The following is a 26,667-nucleotide window of genomic DNA, read 5'->3' on the forward strand; positions in this document are numbered from 1 at the left end:
GACTGTTATTAGTGAACATGACTTTATTACTTTTATAAAAATTTTTCCAAAATTTTCATTTTCCTACACTGCAAAAACTCAAAATCTTACCAAGATTATTTGTCTTATTTCAAGTCAAAAATGTCTTATTCCTAGTCAAAATATCTCATTACACTTAAAATAAGACATGATCACCTCAGAAGTAACTTGTTTATAGACAATTGTCTCTTGTTTCAAGTGAAAATTTGCTTGAAACAAGTGAAAATTTGCTTGTTTCATTGGCAAAATTTGTTTCTTGTTTCTAGCTAATTTTCACTTGTTTCAAGTGAATTTTCACTTTTTCCACTGGCAAATTTTGCCAATATTCTATAAACAAGTTACTTCTGAGGTGATCATGTCTTATTATAAGTGTAATGAGATATTTTGACTTGAAATAAGACATTTTTGACTTGAAATAAGACAAATATTCTTGTTAAGATTTTGCGGTTTTGCAGTGTATAGAAAATCAAAGCCAGTGAGATTGGTCAAATGCCACAATCATGTGACCTGGGATGTAGAGCGATCTTTGCTGATTTGCTGGGTGAAGACCAAATGATTATTGAACTAACTGAGACAGGGGATGGGCCTGATATGTAAAATTTTTGAAATTGCCAAAAATAGTCACTTGCCCGATAAAGGGTTAAATGCCACAGCCTGCAGCAGTGCAACTGTAAAGTCGATTTTACCGTCAAAACAGCCGGATTCGGTTACTTTTCCGAAGCCATCGACCCACGGAAAATGTCAAAAAAATTGTCAGGTCACAGGTCACGCTGCAGTCAAAAAAGGTGCAGTCATTATCGTAAGCATTGCTCTGCTTTACATATCACAGTGTAGACTCAATGCTTTGCTTGTTTTTTTTTTTTTTTTATTTTGTTCATTTTTTTTTTTTGCATACATGTTTCCAGCCTCATTTAGTTGCTGTAGAAACGTAACAGTCCTCTTCTCTGCCCCCCCCTCCTCCCTCCTCCCTCCCCTCCCTCCCCCCCTCCCGCCGTGCAGACAGAGGAAGAGCTGGAGTTGGTGAGTGAGGTGAATAGACTTCTAGCCTTGTAGCGTCATGGATGTGGTGTCGAACTCTGTGAGATTTCACCAGGCATGAGTGTGACGCCGTCGGGCAAAACCCATCCCCATATGGACTGACTCACTGGCACCGGTGCCGTGACTAGAATTAGAGGTAGCACCGTTAGCTGTCACGCCATACGGTGAATTTAGCGCATCGGAGCGGAGCGGAGCGGAGCGCACGCGGCGCGGCTGGGAAGTCACGTGGTTGCCTCGGTTTCCTGGAGGATTTGGAGCGCGCGAGTGCAGCATGCAGAGTTCACCGTCTGGGTTCTGCGAGCGTCCCATCCTGTTTGATTTGTCTTCAGATTAAACACCAAATTCATGCCTTTTTTTGGTTGACATTTTCCTCCGCACAACAGGATGCACGCAAACGTTTTGGCACTGGTTTAATCACAGGAGAAAGACGCACTGTTTCCCTTGTGATTTTAACATTTCAAAATTGGCAAAAAATAGTTAAAGTTGCAAAATTAAATAAAGAAAATTGCCTTTTTTTGGGGGGAAATTTCGACATCCTGATCCAGAGAGCAAACACAACCGGAGCAAAAAAGGGAGAATCACACACAAATAGTGTTTCAGAACAAATTGCAAAATTTATTCCACTAAAAACAGCACAGAGGCTGCACACAAATAGTAGACATTTTGCCTTGTGGCTTTCTTCACGATGATGTGTGTGTGTGTGTGTCTCTTTCCCCACAAGACAAGTGGTGTCTGTAATGGGGAAGGAGGCCACCAATCAATCAATTAATTAATCAAGCTCTAGAGTTCACAGGATAATTGGAGGCACATAACCTATAAAAACACTCCTGCTAATGCTAACTGAAGCCCTTTGGCCTCAATTAATTACTTAAAAATAACTCCTGCACCCTGAAGAAGGCCACGAGCCGAAGCGCCGCTCATCTCTGTGCAGCCGTTGTGCCGTTTATGATGGAATAAACGTTTATGTTTTCTTCTGAAAGGCCACATCTGTGTGCAATCACTCCTTTTTTTCCGCGGCTGTGAAGATTAAAATTAAACGGCATGTGGCCATTCAGATGCCGCCGTAAATTTTAGGGTCGGCCCCCGTTGTGCGCCGCCACACACGGCAGAGAGCGGGCTGCAGCGGGTTTCCGTTCACGGGAGCCAGGCAACCAAGTGACGGCGCCGTCGTGCCGTAAATGCATCGTGAGCGCTCCTCGGCATGTGCATGGTTGGGTGTCACATGGGTGCCGCCGGTTTGAGGAGCAGAGTGAGGAAGTGTCGCCCGTCATGTCGACAGGCGGAGCGCAACCTGGAGCGGGCGGACATGTTGGATCATGCCACGCCGACACCTCCAGGCCCGCTGGCATCTGACACACATACACACATGTGTGCCGACATGTGTGCATGCACATCTCACCGCACATCCCACACAGACACACACACACACACACACACACACACAGCCTCTAAATAGACATGCTGTCATACCTCTCATCACATGCAGAGACAGTCGTCTTAATTCATACACACTCTTTTTTTAAACACACACACACACATCTCGTATGACGGCATGTTAGGGCTGATGTAGGGGAAGAAATTATGGAGCCGGGGGAGGACGGGGGTAATACTCTGAGGAAAAATCTGAATTTCCGAGATAGATAGAAAATTCATGAGAAAAAAAAAAAACACAATTTTTTGAGGAAAATGTGATGTGATTTTAAAGTCACAAATTTAATTTTATTTTTATTTTTATTTTATTTTATTGTTTTTTTGTTTGTTTGTTTGTTTTTTTGGCCAAGGAACTAAATGGCTCGACTAAATCTGAAAGTATAAGAAAAAATATTTTATCAGAGTTTTTTTTTTTTTTTTTTCTCATAAATTTTGGACTTTATAATCTCAGCATTTGGGTTTTTTTTTTTTTTTCATCTGTGAGATTCTCATCAAATCTCACAGTTTCTGAATTTTTTCTCACGAATTTATGACTTTATAATCTCATAATATTTTTTGAGGAAAATGTGATGTGATTTTAAAGTCACAAATTTTATTTTATTTTTATTTTTATTTTATTTTATTGTTTTTTTTTTGTTTGTTTGTTTGTTTGTTTTTTTGGCCAAGGAACTAAATGGCTCGACTAAATCTGAAAGTATAAGAAAAAATATTTTATCAGAGTTTTTTTTTTTTTTTTTCTCATAAATTTTGGACTATATAATCTCAGCATTTGGGGTTTTTTTCTCAGCTGTGAGATTCTCATAAAATCTCACAGTTTCTGAATTTTTTCTCACGAATTTGTGACTTTATAATCTCATAAAATTCAAGTTTTTTCCTCATAAATTTGTGAGTTTTCTTCTCATAAATTTATGACTTTAATCTCAGAGAAATTTTTTTCCTCATTTTTTTCTCGTAAATCTACAAATGTAATCTCGTGAATTCTAACGTTTTTTTTTTTTTTTTTTTTCTAATTATTACACCCACCCAGCTCTGTATTTTTTTTCTCCCTACAGTGGCCCTAATAGGCCGCCGTACACCTCCAGTGGTGGAAGGAGAACTGAAACCTCCCACTCAACTAAAACTAATGTCACACTGCTGATATTTTACTTGAGTGGAAGTAAATGCTCCTAAACCTAAAGCGTGTGTGATTTTTAAAAATGTAATGAGAAAAGGTTAGCGGGCTCATTTTTACAGTGTTAATGTGATTTTTTTTTTTTTTTTTTTCATGTAACTCCATGTAAGGGGGCTTTGACACCTGCCTCGTTCTGTTCGAGCTTGGCTTCGCTCGCCCACGCGGCGCGGTTCGTTTGGTTCGGCAGGTGTGAAAACAGCGGTCGAGCTCAGGTGCAGCCTGAAATAGGCAGACCGTGTCGAGGAGGTGGTCTCTCTCCGCCCAGCCACAAACCAGCTCTGAATCAAAGGCCGACACGGAGCGATGTGGATTTACATCGACTTCTTGGTATCTGGCCCAAACTACCATTTCAATATTGAACAAATGCCAAAATTAGTGATGGCGCTCCGTGCCCGTGTGTTTTTGGCTTAATGTGTTTCTCCTATAAAGCGAGAGAGAGAGAAATAAAAGAAAAATAGAGAGAGCTTTTCCTTTCTCCACCCCTCAACCTCGTGGTATTTGTCTGATCAGCTGACAGCTCCCTCGTGGCTTCTGTTGATGCGCTTTGCTTCGTTTGAATGGTTTTTTTTTTGTTTTTTTTTTTAAACCAAATAGAACCGAATGAAAAAGTGCAACAAAGTACGAGCTCTTCCACCGATTCGAGCCGAAGCAGATGAGCTCCTGGGTGTGAAAATGAGTTCAGAGCAGATTCTTTTGAAGTGGGAAAAAAATGAGAAACAAGACGAAATAACGGTGACGGACAAAATGTTCGAGGCGCGGTTCGTCACTTTCCGATGCTAAATCTGTTTCAGCAACAACAACAAAAAAAAAACACTCAGTTACAGCGAGTAAATGAAATTAGTTGCTTCCACCAGTGCACACCTCCCTATAGTCACATGCACACACACACACACACTCACACACACACACACACACACACACACATTCATTCCCACCCGTCCTCCCTGTGCCTCCCTGAGCCTTGTTGATGCATGCCTTTCTGTCAGCATGATTCTCCAACCCACTAATGCCTCTCATAACACCTTCCGTCAAGACGCCACATAACACAGGCACCCGGCGCCGGCGACAGCGTTGCCGTGCCAACGCCACCTTGAGATGCGAGACACTTGTCATCCTGCACGTCGATGTTACAGTGTCGCTGAAAAGTTGAGCGCCTCACCGGGAGCTGAAGTGTTTGGATTTTTATCGTTGGGGAACAGATGTTTCATTCATAGCGCTGCAGACAGTACAGTTTAGTGTCTAAGGTGCAATGAATGGAAATATCTATTTATACCGGCCTGAAAAGACAAAGTGTGACAGTGCTGTGACTGTGAGAAAAAAAAAAAAAGTACACTGCAAAAAGTCCAAATCTTACCAAGATTATTTGTCTTATTTCAAGTAAAAATGTCTTATTTCTAGTCTAAATATCTCATTACACTTAAAATAAGACATGATCACCTCAGAAGTAACTTGTTTTTAGACAATTTTCACTTGTTTCAAATGAAAATTTACTTGAAACAAGTTAAAATTTGCTTGTTCCATTGGCAGAATATGTTTCTTGTTTCAAGCAAATTTTAACTTGAAACAGGTGAAAATTGTCTAAAAACAAGTTATTTCTGAGCTGATCATGTCTTATTTTAAGTGTAATGAGATATTTTGACTAAAAATAAGACATTTTGACTTGAAATAAGACAGATAATCTTGGTAAGATTTGACTTTTTGCAGTGTAGGATTTATTGGCTTATGACTCTTTGGGTTGTTGTTGTTTTTTGGGGTTTTTTGTAGCTTTATTTTGAAATATTTTCCTCTGTCTAATTCCTCGAAAACAACCTCACAGTAACTTCAAAAGTGGCAGCAAAATCTGAAATCACTTGCATCCTTTTGAAATCCAGAGCAAGCTGTTTTTCATAGGGAAATAGTTAAATAGTAATAGCGTAATTTAATTGTTCTCAGTCACATTACAAACAAGCTTTTTTTTTTTTTTTTTTTTCTCCCTCTGGATCTGCTGTTTCTGTACAGTGAGAAGCACATGCTAGCCATTATCATTATTGCTGTTGAAAATGGATGAAGTCATGTGCCGTGAACTCCTGCAGCCGGCCCTTAAAAGGAGAAAAAGGCTCGATTCGTCGTGGAAGCGGCCCGAGCTTTTCTCACGCCAGCCAGCCACAACACAGCACAGCATCCGCGAGGAGTTTGCTTATAAATCTCAAAGAGGCGCTCGCAGACCTTTTTTCAAACCGCAGGACTCACACCAGAGCAGTAAATTCAGAGCAGCGGGGTTCGTATCCGAGGATTTTCATGCCCCCAAACAGAATCCAAAGAGTGGCACAGCCCGCCGTTAGTTCAGGTTCTGTCCCTCAGAGTTGAGGTTTTTGTCGTTGTTTATTTAATATCGAATCCTCCACAGTGTTGAAAGGCCAGTGGTGAGACTCAGACATATGTTTCCAATAATCATCTTCATACATTTTCTACCAAGGAGGAATTATCCTGAATTAAATTATTGTGAAATCAGATTATTCCTCGTTTTTTTGTTGTTTTTTTTCTTCTTCTTGAGACCTCCTGGAACCGCGGCACCGATCCCCGTCGGCGCGCTTCCAGCAACGTCCCCGATGTTCAGCCTCCTCTCCTCTCTCTCTCTCTGTCTTCCCAGAATGCTCAGCGGTTAGGCGGCTCCCAGGTGGCACAGTCGCTCACCACGCCGGTTGTTTCCGTGGCAACGCCCAGTCTCCTAGCACCCTTCTCTGGCATGCAGACGGCCTACAACACCGGTAAGCCGCCCGAGTCGGGGCAGGGCATTTCACTATTTTATTTTCTTTGAAAAAGACCTTCAAAATCACTTCATCGTCTTGAATTTGAATTTATGAGGATCTTAAATAGATGTTTTCGTTAAATACTTGATATTATTTGACTTACCTCCAGGTCAAACCAGGTGTCAGCCTCACGTTTAAAGGGTTATTTCCCAAAATGAAAATGCAGAAATGGTTACTGACAACATTTTTACCGTCTCACTCCCAGCCACACTCACTGTAAGGCTGTGTGTTTCCAAACTGAACATAACACTTTTAAAGATTTTAATGCCCAAAATACTGTCTTAAACCAATTAATTTGTACTTACAATAACAATGATAAATGCTATGATATGATTCCAATTATTTAGGCTGCACACTGTAGAAAACATCCAGACTGCAAAGGAAGATGCACAGGTCCCTTCTCATGACAATATTCATGTCAAAACACAACAAAATCTTTTTCACTTTGGATTTAACGGTTTGAACACTAATCAGCCTTTCCAATTCAAAATGCTACTCTTTTTTTTTTTTTTTTTTTTTTTTTACCCGACCAGCTGCTGTTTACAATAGAAACACCCTGGATAGTTACAGCTGGCTAAAGTTAAAATTACATGGAAAAAAGGTACACATATTTAACAGTAAATACTAAAAAAAAAAAAAAAAAAACCCAATGCTTTCAATTTTTATGTGAAAATCCTCTTTCTCCATTTCCTCGAAGTGGCTTATCATAGTGCTGTGTTTATTACTAACGGCAGGCGTGCAGAAAAATCAATTAACCAATGAAAACAGACCAAATCCTGTTTGTTGTAGTCCACTCTTCACTTTTGAATCGTCTCTTGGCGTTTATGTCCGACTCCAACTTCCTGTTTCCTGGAAATGTGTTGAATTTCAGAAGTAAGACGTTACAAAATGCCATTTGCTTGTAAAATAAAAAAAAAAAAAAAAAAAAAAAAACTCCCGCACATAAACCAGGTTTTGTCGACATGACATCACCGGAGTCGGCTGGCGCGAGCCGCGAGCGCCGGCTCTCCGCTCGCCGGCTCCGCGTCTTAGGAGGGGAATCGGGGGGAAAAAGATGGAACATCAAAACAAACGGTAAACGCCGTTATGTTATCAAAGCTCGACTGCCGAGGAGGAAATGAAAATAAATAAATAAATAAATAAATGAATAAATAAAAAAAACTTGAAGAAACCTCGCAGTGTGACACCACAAACTGCTATGAATATTCACTTTGTTTGTTGTGTAAGCCCTTCTGGAATGATTCCACTTCAAAGGTCTCCATTAATATGGATTAGCTCTGATTAATATTGATGCACCAGAAAGTTGTGTGATGTAAAACAATCCCCCTCCCTCCTCCCTCTCTCTCTCTCTCTCTCTCTCTCCATCTCTCTCTCTCTCTCTCTCTCTCTCGCTCCATCCCTTTATCTCAGAGTACCAGCTGACGAGTGCAGATCTCACGGCGCTCCAGACCTTCACACCGCCCGGGCTGGTGCCTGGCAACATGGCCGCCTGGCAACAGCAACAGCAACCAGCAGTATCCCAGCAACAGCAACAACAACAACAACAACAGCAGCAGCAACAACAACAGCAGCAGCAGCAGCCGCAGCAGCTGAGCTTGGCGTCGCTCAGTAACTTGGTGTAAGCTCCTTTTCCTCAATCAAGCGCCTCATCAGTGTGTCGGCGAGGTCGATTGCGGCGTTTCCTCTCCGCCGCGTCGACTGAGATCTGACGGGCTCGACCTCTGACCTCCTCCGTGACACGCGTGACCCGCGGCGCCTGATTAAAGCGGTGCAGCCGGTGTCTTTACAAGCCGCGGCTGCGCTCGCTCCCTCGATAAGCCCGCCGTGACAAACGCACAATAAAGCACTTGAAGCAGCAGCTCGCTCTCACACGGAGCGGAGCGGCGGCATCGCCCTCACAGCGGTTGATTCATCTTCCCGGTGACCTAGATACCTTCCCCTCGCTCCCACTGGAAACCCGCTCTCCTCCAGCTCCCTGTAGCAAGGCCGGGCTGCTCGCGGCGCTGCGAAGCCACGCACGCGGGATTTGAAAGTGCGCACAACCTCGTGCAATAATTCATGCCGCCGTTATTCGGCCAGCGAGTCAATAAAGGCCGGAGTATGATCCTCATCTTGGAGGAAATTCGCCCCCCCCGAGCGCGCACTCGGCTTCGTTTAGCGTCCGCCGCTAAGCAGACTTGCAAATGAAGTCGTGCTTTTCCCATCGAGCAGGACACGTCCCGCTGTGGGACGCTGCAGAATGACCCGTGTGAGCAAGGCATGTTTAGGCTTTAAATCTTGTTGTCTTAAAACAAGATTTGGGGGATGTGGGATGAGATAATCCCACTTGTTTCCAGTGCAAATCAACTGAATTAAGTGTTATTTTCCTGATATTATTGTGCTGATGCCTTATTCCACTTTGATTCAATATATTTGTAACTGTTTTCCATAATATTCTGGGAAAAAAAAAAGAATAAAAACTGCTTTGGAAACAGGTGGGATTATCTCATCTCACTGGCACTTGTTTAAAGACAAAGCAAGTTTTTGAAGACTGAATATGAGAAGAAATCACTTTTTTTAAGATTTTTTTTTTTTTTTCCTTGCGTCGCGTGTGTTAGTCAGCCCGAGCAGGCTGCAGCCTTTTTATTATTACACACAGAGCATCCTGCACAAGCGTTTTCTTTCATGGGCTGGCGGGGCGAAGCCGTGCCCAGCCTCCCTCTGCTCCCGCAGCCGCTGACATCACACAGTCAATTAGCAGAAGCACTTTGAGACGGAGTAAAATGCATTATCACCAAATATGCATGAAAGGGCAGCGGGAGCAAGTATAGAAATGTATTTTTTATTCCTGGACAATGTGAGTGAGTTAACCCTTTGTGGGCGGATGAAACCAGTTTAATATAAACAGATGCATGCAGTTAACATCACATGGGACGATTTATGGGCAGGGATGATTTTGGTCCTCGTCTCAGCATGCCCCCCCCCACGACGACACTTAGCGGCCACATTACTGTACCGTGTCTTATTACACTGCAAAAAGTTCAAATCTTACCAATAATATGTGTCTTATTTCAAGTAAAAATGTCTTATTTCTAGTCAAAATATCTCATTACAATTAAAATAAGACATGATCACCTCAGAAATAAATTTTTAGATGATTTTCACTTGTTTTAAGTGAGAATATGCTTGAAACAAGAAACCAATGAAACAAGCAAATCTTCACTTTTGACACAAATGAACAAGTGAGAATTTGCTTGTTCCATTGGCAAAATTTGCTTCTTGTTTCAAGTGAAAATCGTCTAAAAACAATTAATTTCTGAGCTGATCACGTCTTATTTTAAGTGTAATGAGATATTTTGACTAGAAATAAGACATTTTACTTGAAATAAGACAAATCATCTTGGTAAGATTTTGACTTTTTGCAGTGTAGCGCTGCGGCTAGCACAGGGTCTATGGTGTTGTAATTGTTACGCTGTGCTCGGCTAACCTGTCGACCGGGGAGCGGCTTGTAACTGCCTCTTGTTTTGTCCCCCCACCCCACCCCACCCCACCCCGCCCTCCCTCTTTTTGTCCACAGCATGTGGGGTGCAGAGAAACAGAATGGGGAGATGGTTAACTGCATCTCCAGTTTCGCTGCTAACCTGAGGTGAATGACTTTAGCCTTTAGCACCACGCCGCTCCGCCGCACACGCACATCTCTGTCACGCTGTCGTGCTTCACCACACGCTTTTTTTTTTTTGTTTTGTTTCGAGTGTAAAGGACAGAACCAGTCCAAGAAGTGTGAGAGTGCATTAAATGCAGCTGCATCCTGACATCAAAGCAGCGTCCCGTTCCGTCTCTGTTGGTCTTGACGCCTGTTGTGGCTTGGCTGTGTGTCCCTCGTCGCTCTCCCTGTTCCCCTGGAGGCGGACGCCGTGTTTTTCCCGATGAGGCGAGATCGTCTGCGTGGCTGGGAGAGTTTTCCTGTCACCTAAAGCTCACATCTGACTGCAGGTGTGGGGAACCAAGCGGGAGACTCTGCCACGTGATCGCGGCAGAGTCTCTTCAATCATAAACGCCAAACCAGTATCGCGGTGTGTGTGTGTGTGTTTGTGTGTGTGTGTGTGTGTGTGTGCATTTCCATTTCACGTCGCAGCCGTTAAGCTGAGCCGGAGCCGAGTTCATGTGTAGATGGAAGCAGACACGGGGTTTCCTCCAGGACTTTTTGAAACTGTGGGGGAAGGGCTTCAGCGTCAAAGCCACGATATTCTGGGTTAAAAATAGATTCCATTTTATTTGGCTAATTCCGCGATTCTGTGATCGCTGAAATTATAGGGCCCTACAATGTTAATATCAACGATAACATTAGGGTCATTTTCACAGGCTTGAACAAAAAAAAAAAAAAGATTAAATTTAACCTTGCCTAGGTACCTTTCTCTTGCCCTTTCTCTCAGAATCAAACAGGCGGGTGATGACTCCGGTGTTCATTTTTCAAAATAAAGTTAATTGCAGTGTAGTGTAACATTTCATGATATTTAAATTATCATTTCAAACTCTGATTATAGTAAGTATATGTGCACAAATATAGGCTATATATATGTGTATGTATATCCATTCATACAATATACTTTAAATTCTTTATAACATCTGAAAAAAAAAAACAAACTATCATTCGAAAGGCGTGGCGGCTTTTATTTTGCCGTGGCGGTGCGCCACGATCGCACTGAAAAAAGACTAAACAACAACCAAAACTCAAAGGAATTATTTAGCGTCAGCTTGCTTAGCCGTTAAGGAGCGTGATTTTATACCTAAACTGCTGGAAAGAGTTTAATCATCATGTAAATGCTGCGGTCTGAGCCCATTATGCAGCTTTGATATACATTAATTGGCCCTTAATTAACTATTAAAAACTGTTGTTGCTCCCCTTAATGGAATATCAATGTCCTCAGCTGTCAGTGTATTTTACCATGAAGTCAGCTGAAGAGGCGAGGTAGCTGCCTGGAGGCTTTAAAGACGACAAAAAAACAGAGAAAACAGATTGAGAAATTCACAAGTTTTTTGAACACGTTCAGTGCCCAAAAAAAAAAAAAAAGAAGTGATTATTCATAGGGAAACACGATCCATGAAAATATGACAATAGATTGTTTACAGTAACGGTGACCGCAGGGGGGTTTAGCAGCGTCGCCATCAGCCCTCGAGCCAGGCGGCGCACAGCAGAGCGCCTCGTCTCGCCTCGCCTCGCCAATGGAACGAGCGGCCGCGTGGACCGCGTGTGTGTGAGTGTGTGTGTGTGTGTGTGTGTGTGTGTGTGCAGACTTTCGTCGAGCGGATACTCAAACTGAGCAGCCGGCGGTCACCTTCCCTTTAAGAGAATTTGCTTTAATGATCCATTTGCCCTGAAGTGCTGCTTCACCGCAGTGAAGCCTCGTGTGGAGAGCTCGGTCCGTCCAGGCCGATTTTCCTGCTGGAACATCTGAGATGTTTTCTTTGTGTTTAGCCGAGGCTTTTATCATTTCATTAAAACTACAAATGAAATGGCCCCTCTTTACACTGCAAAAAGTCAAAATCTTACCAAGATTATTTGTCTTATTTCAAGTAAAAATGTCTTATTTCAAGTCAAAATATCTCATTACACTTAAAATAAGACATGATCAGCTCAGAAGTAACTTGTTTATAGACAATTTTCACTTGTTTCAAGCAAATCTTCACTTAAAACAAGTGAAAATTTACTTGAAACAAGTAACAAATTTTGCCACTGGAACAAGCAAATTTTTACTTGTGACACAAGTGAACAAGTAAAACTTTGCTTGTTCACTTGGCAGAATTTCTTTCTTGTTTCAAGTAAATTTTCACTTGAAACAAGTGAAAATTCTCTAAAAATTCTGAGGTGATCATGTCTTATTTTCAGTGTAATGAGATATTTTGACTAGAAATAAGACATTTTGACTTGAAATAAGACAAATAATCTTGGTAAGATTCTGACTTTTTGCAGTGCTGCTGGAAAATCTGAGACGTTTTCTTTGTGTTTCGCCGAGGCTTTGATCATTTCATTAAAACTACAAATGAAATGGCCCCTCTCTAGTGTCACATTAATCACCGTGATGAAGGTGTGTGCTGTAAAGCCAAAACTTCTCTGTGCATCAGCCAATTCCATAAAGGAAAAAGCTCACAGGCCGTCTTCAGTGTTTTGTTGATGATCAGGATTTTAGTTTTCTCCGTAATCCTGCAGCCTGACTGTTGGATGTGGCACCGAATCGGCACCATTTGGTTTGCCTTCGAAATGCCAAGCAGGTTTGCTGTTTTTTTTTTTTTAGTTTTTTATGTGTGTGTGTGTGTGTGTGTGTGTGGGAGAGGAACTTAATGACAACATCCCTGCCAGCAACAACTGAAAGTGGGCTTGTTCCACATGAATGTGTGAAGCTCAGCAGCTTCACCAAAGTCCAGACTCCCATCGGTCGGTTTGTTTTTCGTTTGATCGCGGCGCCGCCTCGCCTCGCCTCGCCGCACCGCGAGCAGGCGCCTCCAATCAGACGGCGACCGACGGCCCGCCGCTCGCCGCCGGCCGCTCGTTCCCTCGCCACAGGAAGAACGAGGAAATGATTTGTGTCGCTTTTGTGTCCATCAACCTGCAATCGCACCTCCTTCACTTCCCCCCCTCCTCCTCGCCGAGTGGACAATCACTCGTCGCTCTTGTGTTTAGCTTGTTTTAACTCCACACACACCTCTTGACCCCCCTCCTCCTCCTCCTCCTCCTCCTCCTCCTCCAATCTAAATGTTAATGTCACGGCTGCCCCACCCTGCCTCCGGCTCTCCGGCTCTGCCTCGGCCTTGTTTATATAGAGTTTCTGTCCGGATGCCAGTTGCCTGTCGCAGGCGGAGCGGGGATGCGTTGCCATTGTTTGTTTTGGCGGCGAGGCGGCGTGTTATCGGCAGACGCGGCCTCCAGTCGGGACGCGCTCGGAGGAAATTAAAAGAGCGGCTTCAGGGACCTCGTCTGCTTGTGCGTCATTGTCCTCGCCGCCTTTTGGTCCGTCCCTGCAGCTCGTGTGCTCTTGTTTTGTCTGTTTTTTTTTTTTTTTTTTTTTTTTACCTATGTGGTGCTTACAGAACCGGTTTAATGATTCCAGCACCAGATTCCGTCTCGCCCCGTCTCACTTTTTATTTTCCCTCGTCTTTATTTGTGTTTCTCACCCACAATTACACAACTTTCTGCCCATCTGTGTGTGTGTGTCTCTCTCTCTCTCTCTCTCTCTCTGCCAGCTCTCTCTGTTGTGGTTGAGGAAAACCACGCGCAGACAGTGCACACACCGCTAAATTGCTTACAGTCTTATTTCACTGTTTGTCTGCAGGGCGAAATGCACACTCGGCCGGTGAAAAGCCTCCCCGGAGGGCTTGCTGTTTGCCCAGAGCACAGATTGAGGAGAATCACAGTGCAAATCAAAGCAGCGACTTCATTAGGCTGTGCCGCGTTTACCTACCTGGAGGACGGAAACGATACTTCATTTCTTACAGTAAAGAATGAAGAGTCGTCTTATTTAGTGCAGCAGGTGTGCAGAAGGTTATATGTCTGTACTTTATGTCGTGTTTCACAGCAGAGCAAGGGCCGGGGATTAAAACAGTCAGGGCTCCGCAAACAACCTCCGTCTTTACTAGTAATTCACTGCAAAACTCAAAATCTTACCAAGATTATTTGTCTCATTTCAAGTCAAAAATGTCTTATTCTAGTCAAAATATCTCATTACACTTAAATAAGACATGATCACCTCAGAAGTAACTTGTTTTTAGACAATTTTCACTTGTTTCAAGTAAAAATTCACTTGAAACAAGTGAAAATTTGCTTGTTTCATTGGCAAAATTTGCCAGTGGAAAAAGTGAAAATTCACTTGAAATAAGTGAAAATTAGCTAGAAACAAGAAACAAATTTTGCCAATGAAACAAGCAAATTTTCACTTGATACAAGAGACAATTGTCTAAAAACAAGTTACTTCTGAGGTGATCATGTCTTATTTTAAGTGTAATGAGATATTTTGACTAGTAATAAGACATTTTGGACTTGAAATAAGACAAATATTCTTGGTAAGATTTTGAGTTTTTGCAGTTAGTTTAGTCTCGTCACCGGTGTGAAAATCTTTAAACATGAAAATCAAGTGTCATTTTCCTGATCCTAGTCGGCTGATCTGCCTCATTCTGCTTTGTTTTAATGTAGTTTTACTTTTTCCTTAAAAAAAAAAAAAGCCATGAAACAAGCGAGACCAAGTGAGATTATCTCATCCCACTGGCAGATTTCTACCTTAATTTAAGAAAAACAAAGATCTTAAGACTGAATATGAGACTAAATTAGCTGTTGAAATGGATGTTTTTTGCAGTGTACCGTGCAAATACCACACACACACACACACACACACACACGCGTCTCCTCAGAAGGCCTCAACACGCTGGATTCTTAATAATGAGAACTTGAGTTATTCCAGCTGTTTGATAATTAGCGCTGAGGAGGTCAGTTCGGTGCGCTCTGATCTCATCGAGGCGAGCGAGCCGGCGTAACGTGGATGGCGTGACGACGGTTATCGAATGTGTATCGGCTCCAGCTTTTGCATCGGGAACGTTTCCAGCCCCCAGTGTGACCGAGGCAGCCTGATGTCTGTAGGAAACATGTCTGTCCCCCCCCCACCCCCTCCTCCTCCTCCTGCTGTGTTCGTTTTTAAACTTGCTTGTGTCTTTTTTTTCCCACCTCCCTCCACAGCTTGGCCTCTCAGTCCAACTTGCTCTTTGGCAGGGAGGAGGGCCTCTGCTGGTACTGTACTCCTCCTCCTTCAGACACACACGTATGCCGAGCCTGTTTCCCCCCAAAAAAATCTGCTGCACCCAAGAGCCTCAACGCTTCCAGGCTGCTGATGAAAACCAGCCTCCAAATCTCACTCAGAAACCGAGCCACCAACGCTGAGATGCCCAGCGTCTGGAATTTAAAAAAAAAACAAAGTGAAACTTGAATGATCGCTGTGAGAAAACTTGGCCGCCGCAGCCGCAAACAACAACAACAGGGCACAGCCAACAGCGTCTTAATGCAAGAGCACATCAAGATGGTCATATAATCATATAATATGAGCGGCTTTCTACTTATGATGCTGCAAACTGGCCTGATTGGAAGCAGCTGAGCAGTTAATTAGCAGTTGATGCTTTTCCTGTGAAATAAAATCAGATTTCAATAAAGTCTTTGATCAGACATTACGTTAATAGAAGTTAATTAAAGTTAAACCCATCTTTTCTCGTACATGCGCTTAAAGTCAGTGACACCTGCCTCATAGAAAATGACTGATGGCTTAAATGAAAACAAAATACGTTTATGAAAAATTAACATTTAAGTCTTTTAGTTGGCAAAAAGACATTTTTTACATATTGGAGCCTAAAAATCTACAAAATGAGGAACTTGAGGTGATGATGTTTTCCTCCAATGTGGATATACAGCCTGTTAGCTGTGTATCTTTAAATACCCTGTTAAAACTCACTGTTTTATTATATTTCAAGTTTAAATGTTTAACTGAATTTTGGGTTTTCTTGCTTAAATTAATCAAAAATTACTAAAATGATGCAGTTTTTCCTCACTGTTTTGATGAAAACAGTGATGAACACCCATGATAATGTGCATTAGCCTACAAGAGCGCAATGCGTCTCACCTGGTTTTAATAGAGGAAGTGGTTTTGGCTCAGGCGAGCAGTGTGTTTTGGGGAAACACGGCTGCACCCCACACACACACACACACACACACACACACACACACCGCACTGTAACCAAGTGTTGCTGCTTCTGGCTGCGCTCGCTGTGTTAGCGCTCGGGGCTAGCCTGCCGCTCTCGCCTTCATCACTGTCACCGGCACCGCTGACTCAGCCGTTCCCCCCCCCCCCCCCCCCCCCCCCCCCCCCCCGCCGCAGCCACGGCGCCCCCGTGGCACCGCAATCCATCTACCTGCGCCGGCCTCCGCCACGACGCGCAGGGTTTGATGAAGTGGGCACACCAGGACGGAGTGAGCCGCGCCGCCTGGGGATTTGACATTGTGTGTGTGTGTGTGTGTGTGTGAGAGAGAGAGAGAGAATACAAGAGAGTGTGAGGATGTGTGCAATATGTGTCGCTGCATGAGTTTTAGTGTGTGTGTGTGTGAGAGACAGAGGAAGACGGCGTGCAGATTTGCGTGCCACAGAGCCAAATTGCCTGGAGGAGTCCTGTCTTAGATTCCCCTCTCCGACTCTGCCAGTAATTGAGGGGATATTAGAGATGCTACGGCTGCTTCATGATGTGCCATATTAGAACACACCCGAGGGGCGAAAACGCACTAATTGGGAGCTTCAAATTCAAATCGATCCCGCTCTGCATGTCAGGCTGGGGGAGAGAGAGCGGCGTCCCGAAAATCCTGTCGACATCATCAAGAGCAAGCCGACCCGGTGACAGGCCCGGTGACAGGCCCGACCGCGGCTGGCCGGCGAGGGGGCGGCGGCGGGGGGCTGCAGGATTATGGGTGTTGGGTTGGTTAATGAGTTAATGGACGTGTGACGGAGCTGGTTCAGGAGGCGGAGATGCAGACGCAGACATCGAAACTGCCGGGCACAAGTTAGGCTGATGTCCACAGCGTCTCCGCAATTTACTTGAATCGTGGATCATTTCCTCTCAGGGTCCGTAATCACAGCGGACAGCTTTCTGAACACACCTGCACCTTCTTCTTCATTTGCTGTCGCTGCTCTGGTCACAGCAGGTGCACATCTTCCCCTCATTCTTTTTTCGTTACTTCAGGTTAGCTAGATAACCTAATTAGGCCGCTTGCAAGTTGCTGTCAGACGTGTTGCATAGCAACGAGATTGATGTAATGTTCCTTGTGCCTTTAAAGCGCTCGCTCTCTCTCTCTGTTACCAGCAGCACCCCCGAGGGTTTGATTTGTTTGATCAGGAGAGAGCCGGTCACGGCCGGAGCTCCGTTCGTTTTTTTAAGGTGAGAGCGGTGCCATCTGAACCTGGGTGGCATCAAAGAGCCTCGCCAGCTGAAAATGTGCGAGTGTCGTTCCTCTTCCAGTAGATTTGATATGGAATAGACTGGAATCTGGAGCAAATACAGGAAGCAAACCCGAACACAAGGCACCATCAAGGAGAGGGTTAGGTTATATTCCAAGGCCAAACTACAGTCTGGATGATGCCTGTACACTGCAAAAACGCAAAATCTTACCAAGATTATTTGTCTTATTTCAAGTCAAAAATGTCTTATTTCCAGTCAAAATATCTCATTACACTTAAAATAAGACATGATCACCTCAGAAGTAACTTGTTTTTAGACAATTTTCACTTGTTTCAAGTGAAAATTCACTTGAAACAAGTGAAAATTTGCTTGTTTCATTGGCAAAATTTGCCAGTGGAAAAAGTGAAAATTCACTTGAAATAAGTGAAAATTAGCTAGAAACAAGAAACAAATTTTGCCAATGAAACAAGCAAATTTTCACTTGTTTCAAGCAAATTTTCACTTGAAACAAGAGACAACTGTCTAAAAACAAGTTACTTCTGAGGTGATCATGTCTTATTTTAAGTGTAATGAGATATTTTGACTAGGAATAAGACATTTTTGACTTGAAATAAGACAAAATAATCTTGGTAAGATTTTGAGTTTTTGCAGTGTATTCATCTACGCCTTAATGTCACGCTTTAATTACGCCTTAACAGAAAGTAAATTACAGTTGTCCCTCGCTATAACGCGGTTCACCTTTCGCAGCCTCGCAGTTTCGCGGATTGTTTTTAGTGCAATTTTGCATGCTTTTTTTTTTTTAACAGTGCATCGTGTTCTGCGTCTTGATTGGCTAAGGGACTGTAGACCACTGTCAATCAATCTCCTCCGTGCCGTGTCTCCTGTACAGTACAGAATGCGTTCATTCTATCATACTGGACTTATTTTTCTACGAAGGTTTGAACTTTGAGAGTTTAAACAAGAGAGAAAAGTGAGAAAATGTTAATGCCTGTCTGAGAAAAGTGTATAAAGTGTGTAGTGAGGGGTTTTACAGCCTTAAAACATCCAGAATAATTGTAAAAAATAAAGCTGACTACTTGGCGGATTTCGCCTATTGCGGGTTATTTTTAGAACGTAACCCCCGTGATAAACGAGGGACCACTGTACAGCAAAAGAGCAGAGAAGAGTCCATGATGCTGAGCTTAAGTTACCCTGGCAGGATGACAAGCAGCTTCTCAGTCTTGGGCCGTGGGGAGCGCTGCTGCTGGCCGTGTCCACACACACACACACACACACGTGAACACGGCGTGGAGGTTTGGGCTGCATGGCTTCATGAACCCTGTGCTTTGATGTGACCAGTCGTTCGTGCGGTCCCGTCTGTATTTGTGTGTCCTCCTCCTCCCCCCCGCTGCTCTGGTGAATGGCATCGTGGTCGCGGAGTGGCTTGGCTCGGCGCTGTGTGTCCTTGAAAACGCCTGATGTGTATCTGCATATCGAGGCGCTGGAGCATCCGTTCGCCAGCAGCTGTTGTTTTAGGTTTTTGCGATATGTATGTGCCATCCAGCATTTTACACCGAGTCACATGATGAAGACTTGATCATGTATGATGTTAAAGGCCATCAGGTTCAAAACAGGTTTGTAGTTACCTTGTTTCTCCAGTAGATGTCTCACCCTCGCCTTTTTCTCTCCCCTTGTTCCTCTTCTCTCTCTCTCTGCATCTCTCTCTTTCTTCATCCGTCCCTCCAGGCCGGTGGGCCACATACCTCAGGGCGCCACGCTGACCGTCAACACCAACCCCAACATCAACATCAAGTCCGAGCCCGTGTCTCCCAACCGTGACCGCAGCACCCCGAGCTCCACCAGCTGCGCCGGGGCGGGCGGAGGAGGCCCGGGTCCAGGCTCCGGCCTGGGGTCCGCCGCCTACCCCGGCACCCTGCGCCTGGAGCCCGGAGCCCAGGGCCGCTCGCCCGTCGACAGCCTCAGCAGCAACGGCAGCTCGTACGAGGGCAGCGACCGGGACGACGGGGCCCAGGGCCGAGCGGGGGCCCCGGACTTCCACCATCAGGCCGGCGGCGGGGCCGGGCAGCCCACCATGCTCCTGCTGCGGCCCTCGTCGGCCGAGCCCCAGGAGCAGGACGGGGCCAACGTCAAGAGAATGAGACTGGACACCTGGGTGACATAGAGAGGTGACCGGAGAGGGAAGGACGGATGGACAGACGGACGGACGGACGGATGGAGGACGGAGATGTGTACTTGTGGCTTGTGTACATGCCCCCACCAGCCCTGAAACCCCCCTTTTTGTCCTTCCCTGTGCATACACACATCCCTGCCATCTACCTAGTAACCGACTGTCCACACAGGAAATGCTGACCTCACACCATCTCATCCACCAAACGCACACACACACACACACACACACACATAACAAGCATGCTGACACACACTCTTCTCATGCCGCACGTGTGGACACCGATGCACAATCATATGGCAATGTGCATACACATTTGTACTCTAATGTACTCTTTTCACTCTCTCACACACACACACACACACACACACACACACAAAACCCCGAGGGGTTGAACCACGAAACCAGGGATTTCGTCGATACAGTTCTGTGGTTGGACTTGAGTGCATTTGAATTGAAGTGAATGGGTTAGTTTTTAATCCTCGCCGTAGATGGAAGGAGACCCTCGGCGTGCCGTGGCGTTCGCCGGGTCGCTCTTCAGCCTCCGTGCGACACGCCGCTTCTCACGACAGACTCGCAAAAGCTCCGCGGGGCAGGAAGGCGACTTGTTCGTCTGCAAAAAGCGTTTCGCCGCTCTGAGCGCCGCACCTACGAGTCCGACGCGGCCGGCAGAGCAGACAAACTTAACCAGCCTCGGTTTCCCAGCATGCCCTGCCTGTGGTTGGCGGCCGGTGGCGGTCTCCCACCCTGGTGTCCTGTCTGTCTGCCTGTCTGTCTGTTGATCCACAGTAGGTCTCAGTCAGCTGCTCTGCTGTGAGACAGTTTCACCGAAATGAGTCCACGTCTTTGTCCACAGTCGGCCCGACCGCGGTTTCATCGCTCTAGCTCCAGGTTTCTTTTTATTTTTGTTTTGTTTTTGTTTTTTTGTTTTTTTCTAAGAGACTGGGCTCTTTTGCTCTTTTTATGCGTGGAGTTTTGTCCTTCTTGATCTTTAGAGTTTGGATTCGTTTCACTTTTGAATATGAAGACACTAAATGAAAAAAAAACAACACCTTCATCCCCGAGGTGAGCCGAGGCGAGCCGAGCCGAGCCGGCGGCCACGTTGGCAGCCCGGCGCCGCGCCCCGCTCAAGACTGACGGCCCGCGGTCTTCGTGCAACCCGAACGGCGCAGACTAGCTGTAAAAACCAGGAACATAAATTGTTTGCCGAGGTAAAAAGACTATTTTTCTGTTTAATCAGGGACGGGCTGCGACAGCTCAACAACACATGACACAGGTCCTCTTTGCTTTCGCCCACATCGTGTCAACCACAGATGCTGAGGAGTGTGTGAGCGGTTGGTGTGTCGGTGCACGTGTGTGTTTGTGTGTGTGTGTGTATGCGTGCTCATTACCTCAACTACTCTTATTTTTTCCTCTTTCAAACCAAGTGAATTTGGCGAATTCATGCGGGGTTTCCTCCGTGCACACACGTATTTTTGTCGGACGAATCGCGTTTCGAACGGAGCCGAGCGGCCGCCGTTCGAAGGGGATAAAACGTGAGGTACCATGTATATAAGCAATCTCGAACCTTTCTTTGTGGCTTTTGTGTGACAGGTGTTTTGAAGGTTTAAAAAAAAAGAAACAAACAAAAAAAAAAACGTAAAAATAGATCGTATACAAATATATATTTAAAAAGCTTCAGGCGGTAGCAAGTGACTCTGAGGCAGGAGAACTACAACAGACGACAGGGATTGTACATAAGATAACTATATATTCGGCAGGATATCCCTTAAAAAAAAAAAAAAAAAAAAAGCAAACGCATCAATTCTCAGTGGATCTGTCTTTTTTTTATTTATGCGTGTGTATATATAAAGTGTAATATGTCGACGAGCCAAGAGAGGGAGCTCTAGAGGCAGAAAGGGAAGACGTACAGTAGAGTTAGTCGTGATGACTTGGACTGTTTTTTCGAGTGAGCAATGGTTAGTACTCTGTCAGTGATGGAGCGCACTTTAACCCCGACAAGCCCTGCTCAACGCCTGACACCCCCCCCCCCCCCCCGCCCCCCTCACACACACACACACACACACACACACACACACACACACACCAGGGTTAGACCGATACATGAGGCCGATATTGGGATTTGAAGGTGGAAAATCAAAAAATTCTTCGGACAAATCATGTAATTCCACGTGATTTTTTTCAGGCTCATGTTTAAAAAAAAAAAAAAAAAAAAAAACGAATGTATTATTATCAGAATAATAAATCAATTTTTAATGACACCCCTGAATCTGAGGTGTTAAAAATCATAATCATGGATCGTTACGGAAAAGTCAACCAACTTTCTATTTCCACCAACAGAGCGGAAACCCTGACATGCAATTGTTAAAAAAAAAAAAAAAACGTAATTAGATTTTTTATGTATTTATTTTTTGACGTAATTGTCATTTAACTCCTTTGAAGGTTTCAGGTGTCCCAGAGTTTTCCCACCACTGACTATTGGATCAGCGAGTGGGTCACTCTGCTGCTAAAACATTAAAAAAAAATGTTGTTTTAAGAGCTAAATTAACATTTAAAACATTTCAAAATGTTGTAAGAGCTGCTTCAAAGACATTTTCACCCTGGAAGCAGTAAATTGTAAAATATTAAGTATTTTTTTTTGGGGGGGGGGCATGAAACGATTGAGTACTGGCAGCTTCACAGCACAAATCTCAGCATCATGCCTCGAAAACCCAATTTCCGTCAACCCTAACACACACACACACACACACACACACACACATATATATATATATATATATATAAAAACGAGCCAAGGATGTCCCCTGTCCCCTTTCCCTTTCCAGAAGCCATGTGTGTGTGTCCAGACGACCTCTCCCTCCCCTGCTACAGTTTTATATCCCGGCGAGGTCAATAAAGATCAATCAGTGGTTTTAGTGCATTTTGTGCATTTTGTGAACTATGAAGGATGTCATTTTTTGTACTCTGTAAATGTAAGGGGGGGGGGGGGGGGGGGGGGGGAATGTGATTCGGGGCCTAGCGGATGGATTTCAAAAAGAGAAAAAAAAAAGGAAAAAATACAGGTCAGGAGTGCAAATTAATGTTTTTTTTTTTCTCCTTCCTGTTTTCTAAAAGCACTCAGTCTTTATCCGTGTGCTTGTTAAAAGCTTTGGAGGCAGAGTTTGGGTATCGCTTGTCGTTTTAAGCCGGACGTACTCAGAGTCGGTCTGATCTTTTAATGACTACCTCCCAAATCCAACGCAGACTCGTCCACTTTTGGTTTTTACCACATCGCTGCCACGTGCGCCGGCATTTTCACCTCCAGCCGACCCCTGCCAGTCTGCTTTTTCATCGTTTTTTTTTTTTTTTTTTTTTTTTTTTTTACCAGTTTAATCTTAATGTGACACACACAAATATACACATTGCTCAAATCACACACACGCGCTTTTGTTTTTTTCTTTACTCCGTCCAGACAAGCGGGTGTTCACTGTACTCTGAGTTTTATTTTGCTTTCTTATATCTGTGTAGATGGCCCCCGCCCTCGCCTCACACACACACACACACACACACACACACACCTCATCACACACCACCGCCATCATCTTCCTCTCTGTTTTCTCTTCTCCTTTCGCTCCGTCTCGCTCTCTCTTCCTCACACACATCTACTAACTCAAGCCTGGGAGTGTGTGGCTTGTTTTTCGGAGAGAGAGTGACAGAGTGAGCGTCAAAATCCCGGAGTGTGTGTGTGTGTGCGCGTGTGTGTAACCTCACACACACTCCAGACTGTTAGACTGTTGTGCCCCGAGCTCCAAAAAAACGACTCATAAAATAAAACTTGACCCCCACCGATGGCTTCTCCTCGTGGCAGCCGGGTTTCAGAATCAAAAAAATTGTAACAAAAATGCCACCTGTTGTGCAAGGACTCATGGGAAATGTAGTTTTGTATGCTGGCGATGCTCCGGGGGGGTGGGGGTGGGGGTGGGGGTGGCGTGGGTGCGTTCGCCATAACGCCGAGCCAAGTGTTGTACAAAACCCCGACACGTTCCTCAGAGCAGCACTAGGGGTCGCTGTAATCACGAAAGACAATCGTCATGAGAAATGGCTTAAATGAAGCAAAAACAACACACACGCACACACACACACACGCACACACACACAACCACCCCTCCCCCCCCCAGAAAAAAAATATTTCCTCATGTATAATGATGTTTAGAAGTCTCACTCACTTTCCAGTGTTAATTTGTGCTGGTGACAGTTCTATTGTCTGTTTTTATTCTAACTGTTCTCTGATAATTGATATTATTACTATAATTATTATTATTATCATCATCACGTTGCATCGACGGTGGCAACTGTTACGATGATATAGAAATGGCAATTTATTTTTATTTTATTTTCTCTGCGGTTTTTTGTGTAGGTTAGGCACCTTGTTTTATTTGGAATTTTGTTATCATTATTATTATTATTATTATTATTATTAATATTATTATGACATGAAATTCTATAAATATTTTTTCTTTTCTTTTTTTGAGATTTGTTTTCTTTTTTCTTCAAAAAAAAGGGTGTTACTAATATTGCACGATTTTTATGAAGCAAACACGAGCGTAGTGATATTAGTGAACACGCGGCCGTGGACGGAGGCGCGGCGGCGGCGGCGGCGACAAGTTCAATGCTGCAGTTTTTAGTCCAGTGTACAAAAACCTTCAGTCCACACACGATGACGTCGGGGGGGCGGGGCGGGGGGGGGGGGGGGGGGCGGCGTGACACGTCTAACTTATTTCTGACCAGGCACAACGATGTCAATGCATGGGCGTTACGAAAAAAAAAACAAAAAAAAAAAACAACAACAACAAGCGAAGAATGAATCATGTTATAGGAAATAAAATAATATCAACACAAATATACATCACACAGAAATAAATTTAAGAAAAGGAAAAAAAAACTGAAATTGAAGAAAAAAGTTTAAAATAAATTATAGCTAATATATTGTGTTCGGCTAGTCTGCTTTTTTTGTTTTGTTGTAAAGATAATTTTTTTTCTTGTTTTTGGAGAATGATATACAATTTGTGTATATTTTCATAAATAAAGTATGCACTGATATGTTATTACAAATTCTATACTGCTTTTACAAAAAAAAGTGTTTGTTATTGTACCAAAGTATCCATTGGTCCCCTCTTACCCTCCCCTTTTTGCGTATGTTTTACCGTATTTTATATATTAAATAGACAAGTTGACCTACACGCAGCTCTGCTTTGTGTGCTTTTTGTCTGTCACATGCACCGCCACGGTTTGACCACCAGATGTCGCCCTAATGTTTTCCAACAGGGAAACTGGATGCAATATCAGTTATGATCCAGAGGAAAACCAGTTTGCAAAGCAGAAAATATACAATTACACACAACACTGAACAATATATTGTTTTTTTTATTGTCATTTGAAAGTTATTATTTTTTTTTTAGCTTTGAGGAAGTAAGAAAAGCATCCTCGCTGCAAAAAGTCATATTGTTTCATCTTCAGTGTTAAAATCCTGTTTTCCCTTTAGCAGTGGGAGGTGAGACACCAAATCCCTCAACACATAGAGGAACATCAAAGTGAAGAACTCAAATCATGGAAAAAATAAAAAAATAAATAAATCATGAGAAGTGATTATGATTTGACAAGTTGAAAGATGCACAGCAATAAATAACACCACCACATTCAGTCTAGAAAAGGGGATAAAGTGATGCTCGCTGCTCATCATGTACATGGACAGCTCAAAAGAGAGTTTCACATTATTGTAAAAAAAAAAAATCAAGTTCACAATATTAATATTCATGGCATTTAGTTGACGCTGCGGTCAGTTTAGTATTGTGGTGTAAGACTGGAAACCTTCACTGTGTTACAAACAGCCAGGCAGGCAGATGAGCTGCTGGATTCAAATAATTAATACGCCCCAAAAGAGTATAAATGAGCTCAGAGTAAGAAAACAAGCCAGTCAGTAAGCAAAGGCACTTTTTTAATCTGAACTGCAGGATGCCGGGCAGGCTTTTATTTTGACAGGTTATAAATTTGTGAAATTAAGAGGAAAAACCTGGTAAAACTTGCTGTTTTCCTCCTGTGGGATTCAGTCAGAAGGAAATCCTGCTGGTTTGAGCCCAGAACCACAATCTTCTCCTCGGCATCTGGACTCTGAAGAGACGTCACTGTGACTCGGGCCGATTCAGAAGAAAACAATCTTGTGATTCTGGGCTCAAATCAGCAGGATCTCCTCGTTACTGAATCCCTGAGTTACAAAGTGCACGTGGCTCCTCGGCCAAAAAGTAAAAGAAAACAATTTTTCTCATAAATTTGCAATTTTAATCTCAGAAATTCTGAGTTGGCACTAATATTCTGTCGTATTAAAGGTGCTGTCTGTAGTTTTTGGAAATACTTTTCAAACTCAGAGAAGTCAAAACAATTCTATGGTCCACTTCATAAAATATGTTGTAGTATTTTGTACTGTTTATTAAAAGCAAACAAACACAGTGTTGGGGGGAAAGTCGATCCCGGAGACGCTGAACAATGATTAGTTTACTGTAAGACCTGCAGTTTTCTCCACACACACACACACACACACAAGCAGCTTCCAGTTTTCTGTTTTATTCACTGAGTTCCAAAATTTAATTTCTTTTTTTTTTTTTTTTTTTTTTATTTTAATTTCTGCTAAAAATGAGACGACTGCATGTGTAGCAGCTTCTTCTGCTCATGTAAACAAAACTCATAAATTCACGTGGTGCACCAGGTGACTTATATCCTCAACAAAACCTTCAGCCAGTGAAGCCACGTTTTCAAACAGTCCTGCCCTTCTCATCCAATAAAACTGCCTTTACACTTTTGATTAATTGATTTGATTGATTGATGATTCTCACAGGAAACACATCAAAATCTGAAAACACAATACACACGACAGAATGCACACTGCCCTGATTTGAAGCCTCAGTGCATCGCCTCAGTGTTTTCTGACATTATCAGTCTCTAAGTTTTAGCAGATAATTAGGAGTTTTCATTTCCCTGTGAATGTTTTGTTCAGAGTCTGTTCCTCGGCTCTGAGGGAGAGAGGGTGGACGGCGCGGTGGGAGGGGACGGACGGCGGCCGGCAG

General features: G+C 43.7%; 1 protein-coding gene across 6 annotated transcripts in view; it reads left to right on the forward strand.

Annotated features, from left to right (window-relative positions):
- The window catches only part of mef2d (myocyte enhancer factor 2d), a 106,399-nt gene extending 81,680 nt beyond the window's left edge, over positions 1 to 24,719 (forward strand). For 2 of the 6 annotated variants that reach the window (XM_030072226.1, XM_030072230.1), the window contains 5 exons: positions 1,018 to 1,047; positions 6,288 to 6,405; positions 7,858 to 8,065; positions 10,004 to 10,072; positions 19,129 to 24,719. In XM_030072226.1, the coding sequence (XP_029928086.1) occupies positions 1,018 to 1,047; positions 6,288 to 6,405; positions 7,858 to 8,065; positions 10,004 to 10,072; positions 19,129 to 19,564 (861 nt within the window). In that variant the 3' untranslated portion in view covers positions 19,565 to 24,719. The remainder of the gene's footprint in view (positions 1 to 1,017; positions 1,048 to 6,287; positions 6,406 to 7,857; positions 8,066 to 10,003; positions 10,073 to 19,128) is intronic. The other 4 variants (XM_030072227.1, XM_030072231.1, XM_030072229.1 and 1 more) reach the window with 4 other exon arrangements.
- The last annotated feature ends 1,948 nt before the right edge of the window (positions 24,720 to 26,667 follow it).

Source organism: Myripristis murdjan, chromosome 16 (assembly GCF_902150065.1).
Source record: "Myripristis murdjan chromosome 16, fMyrMur1.1, whole genome shotgun sequence".
NCBI classification, from domain to species: domain Eukaryota; kingdom Metazoa; phylum Chordata; class Actinopteri; order Holocentriformes; family Holocentridae; genus Myripristis; species Myripristis murdjan.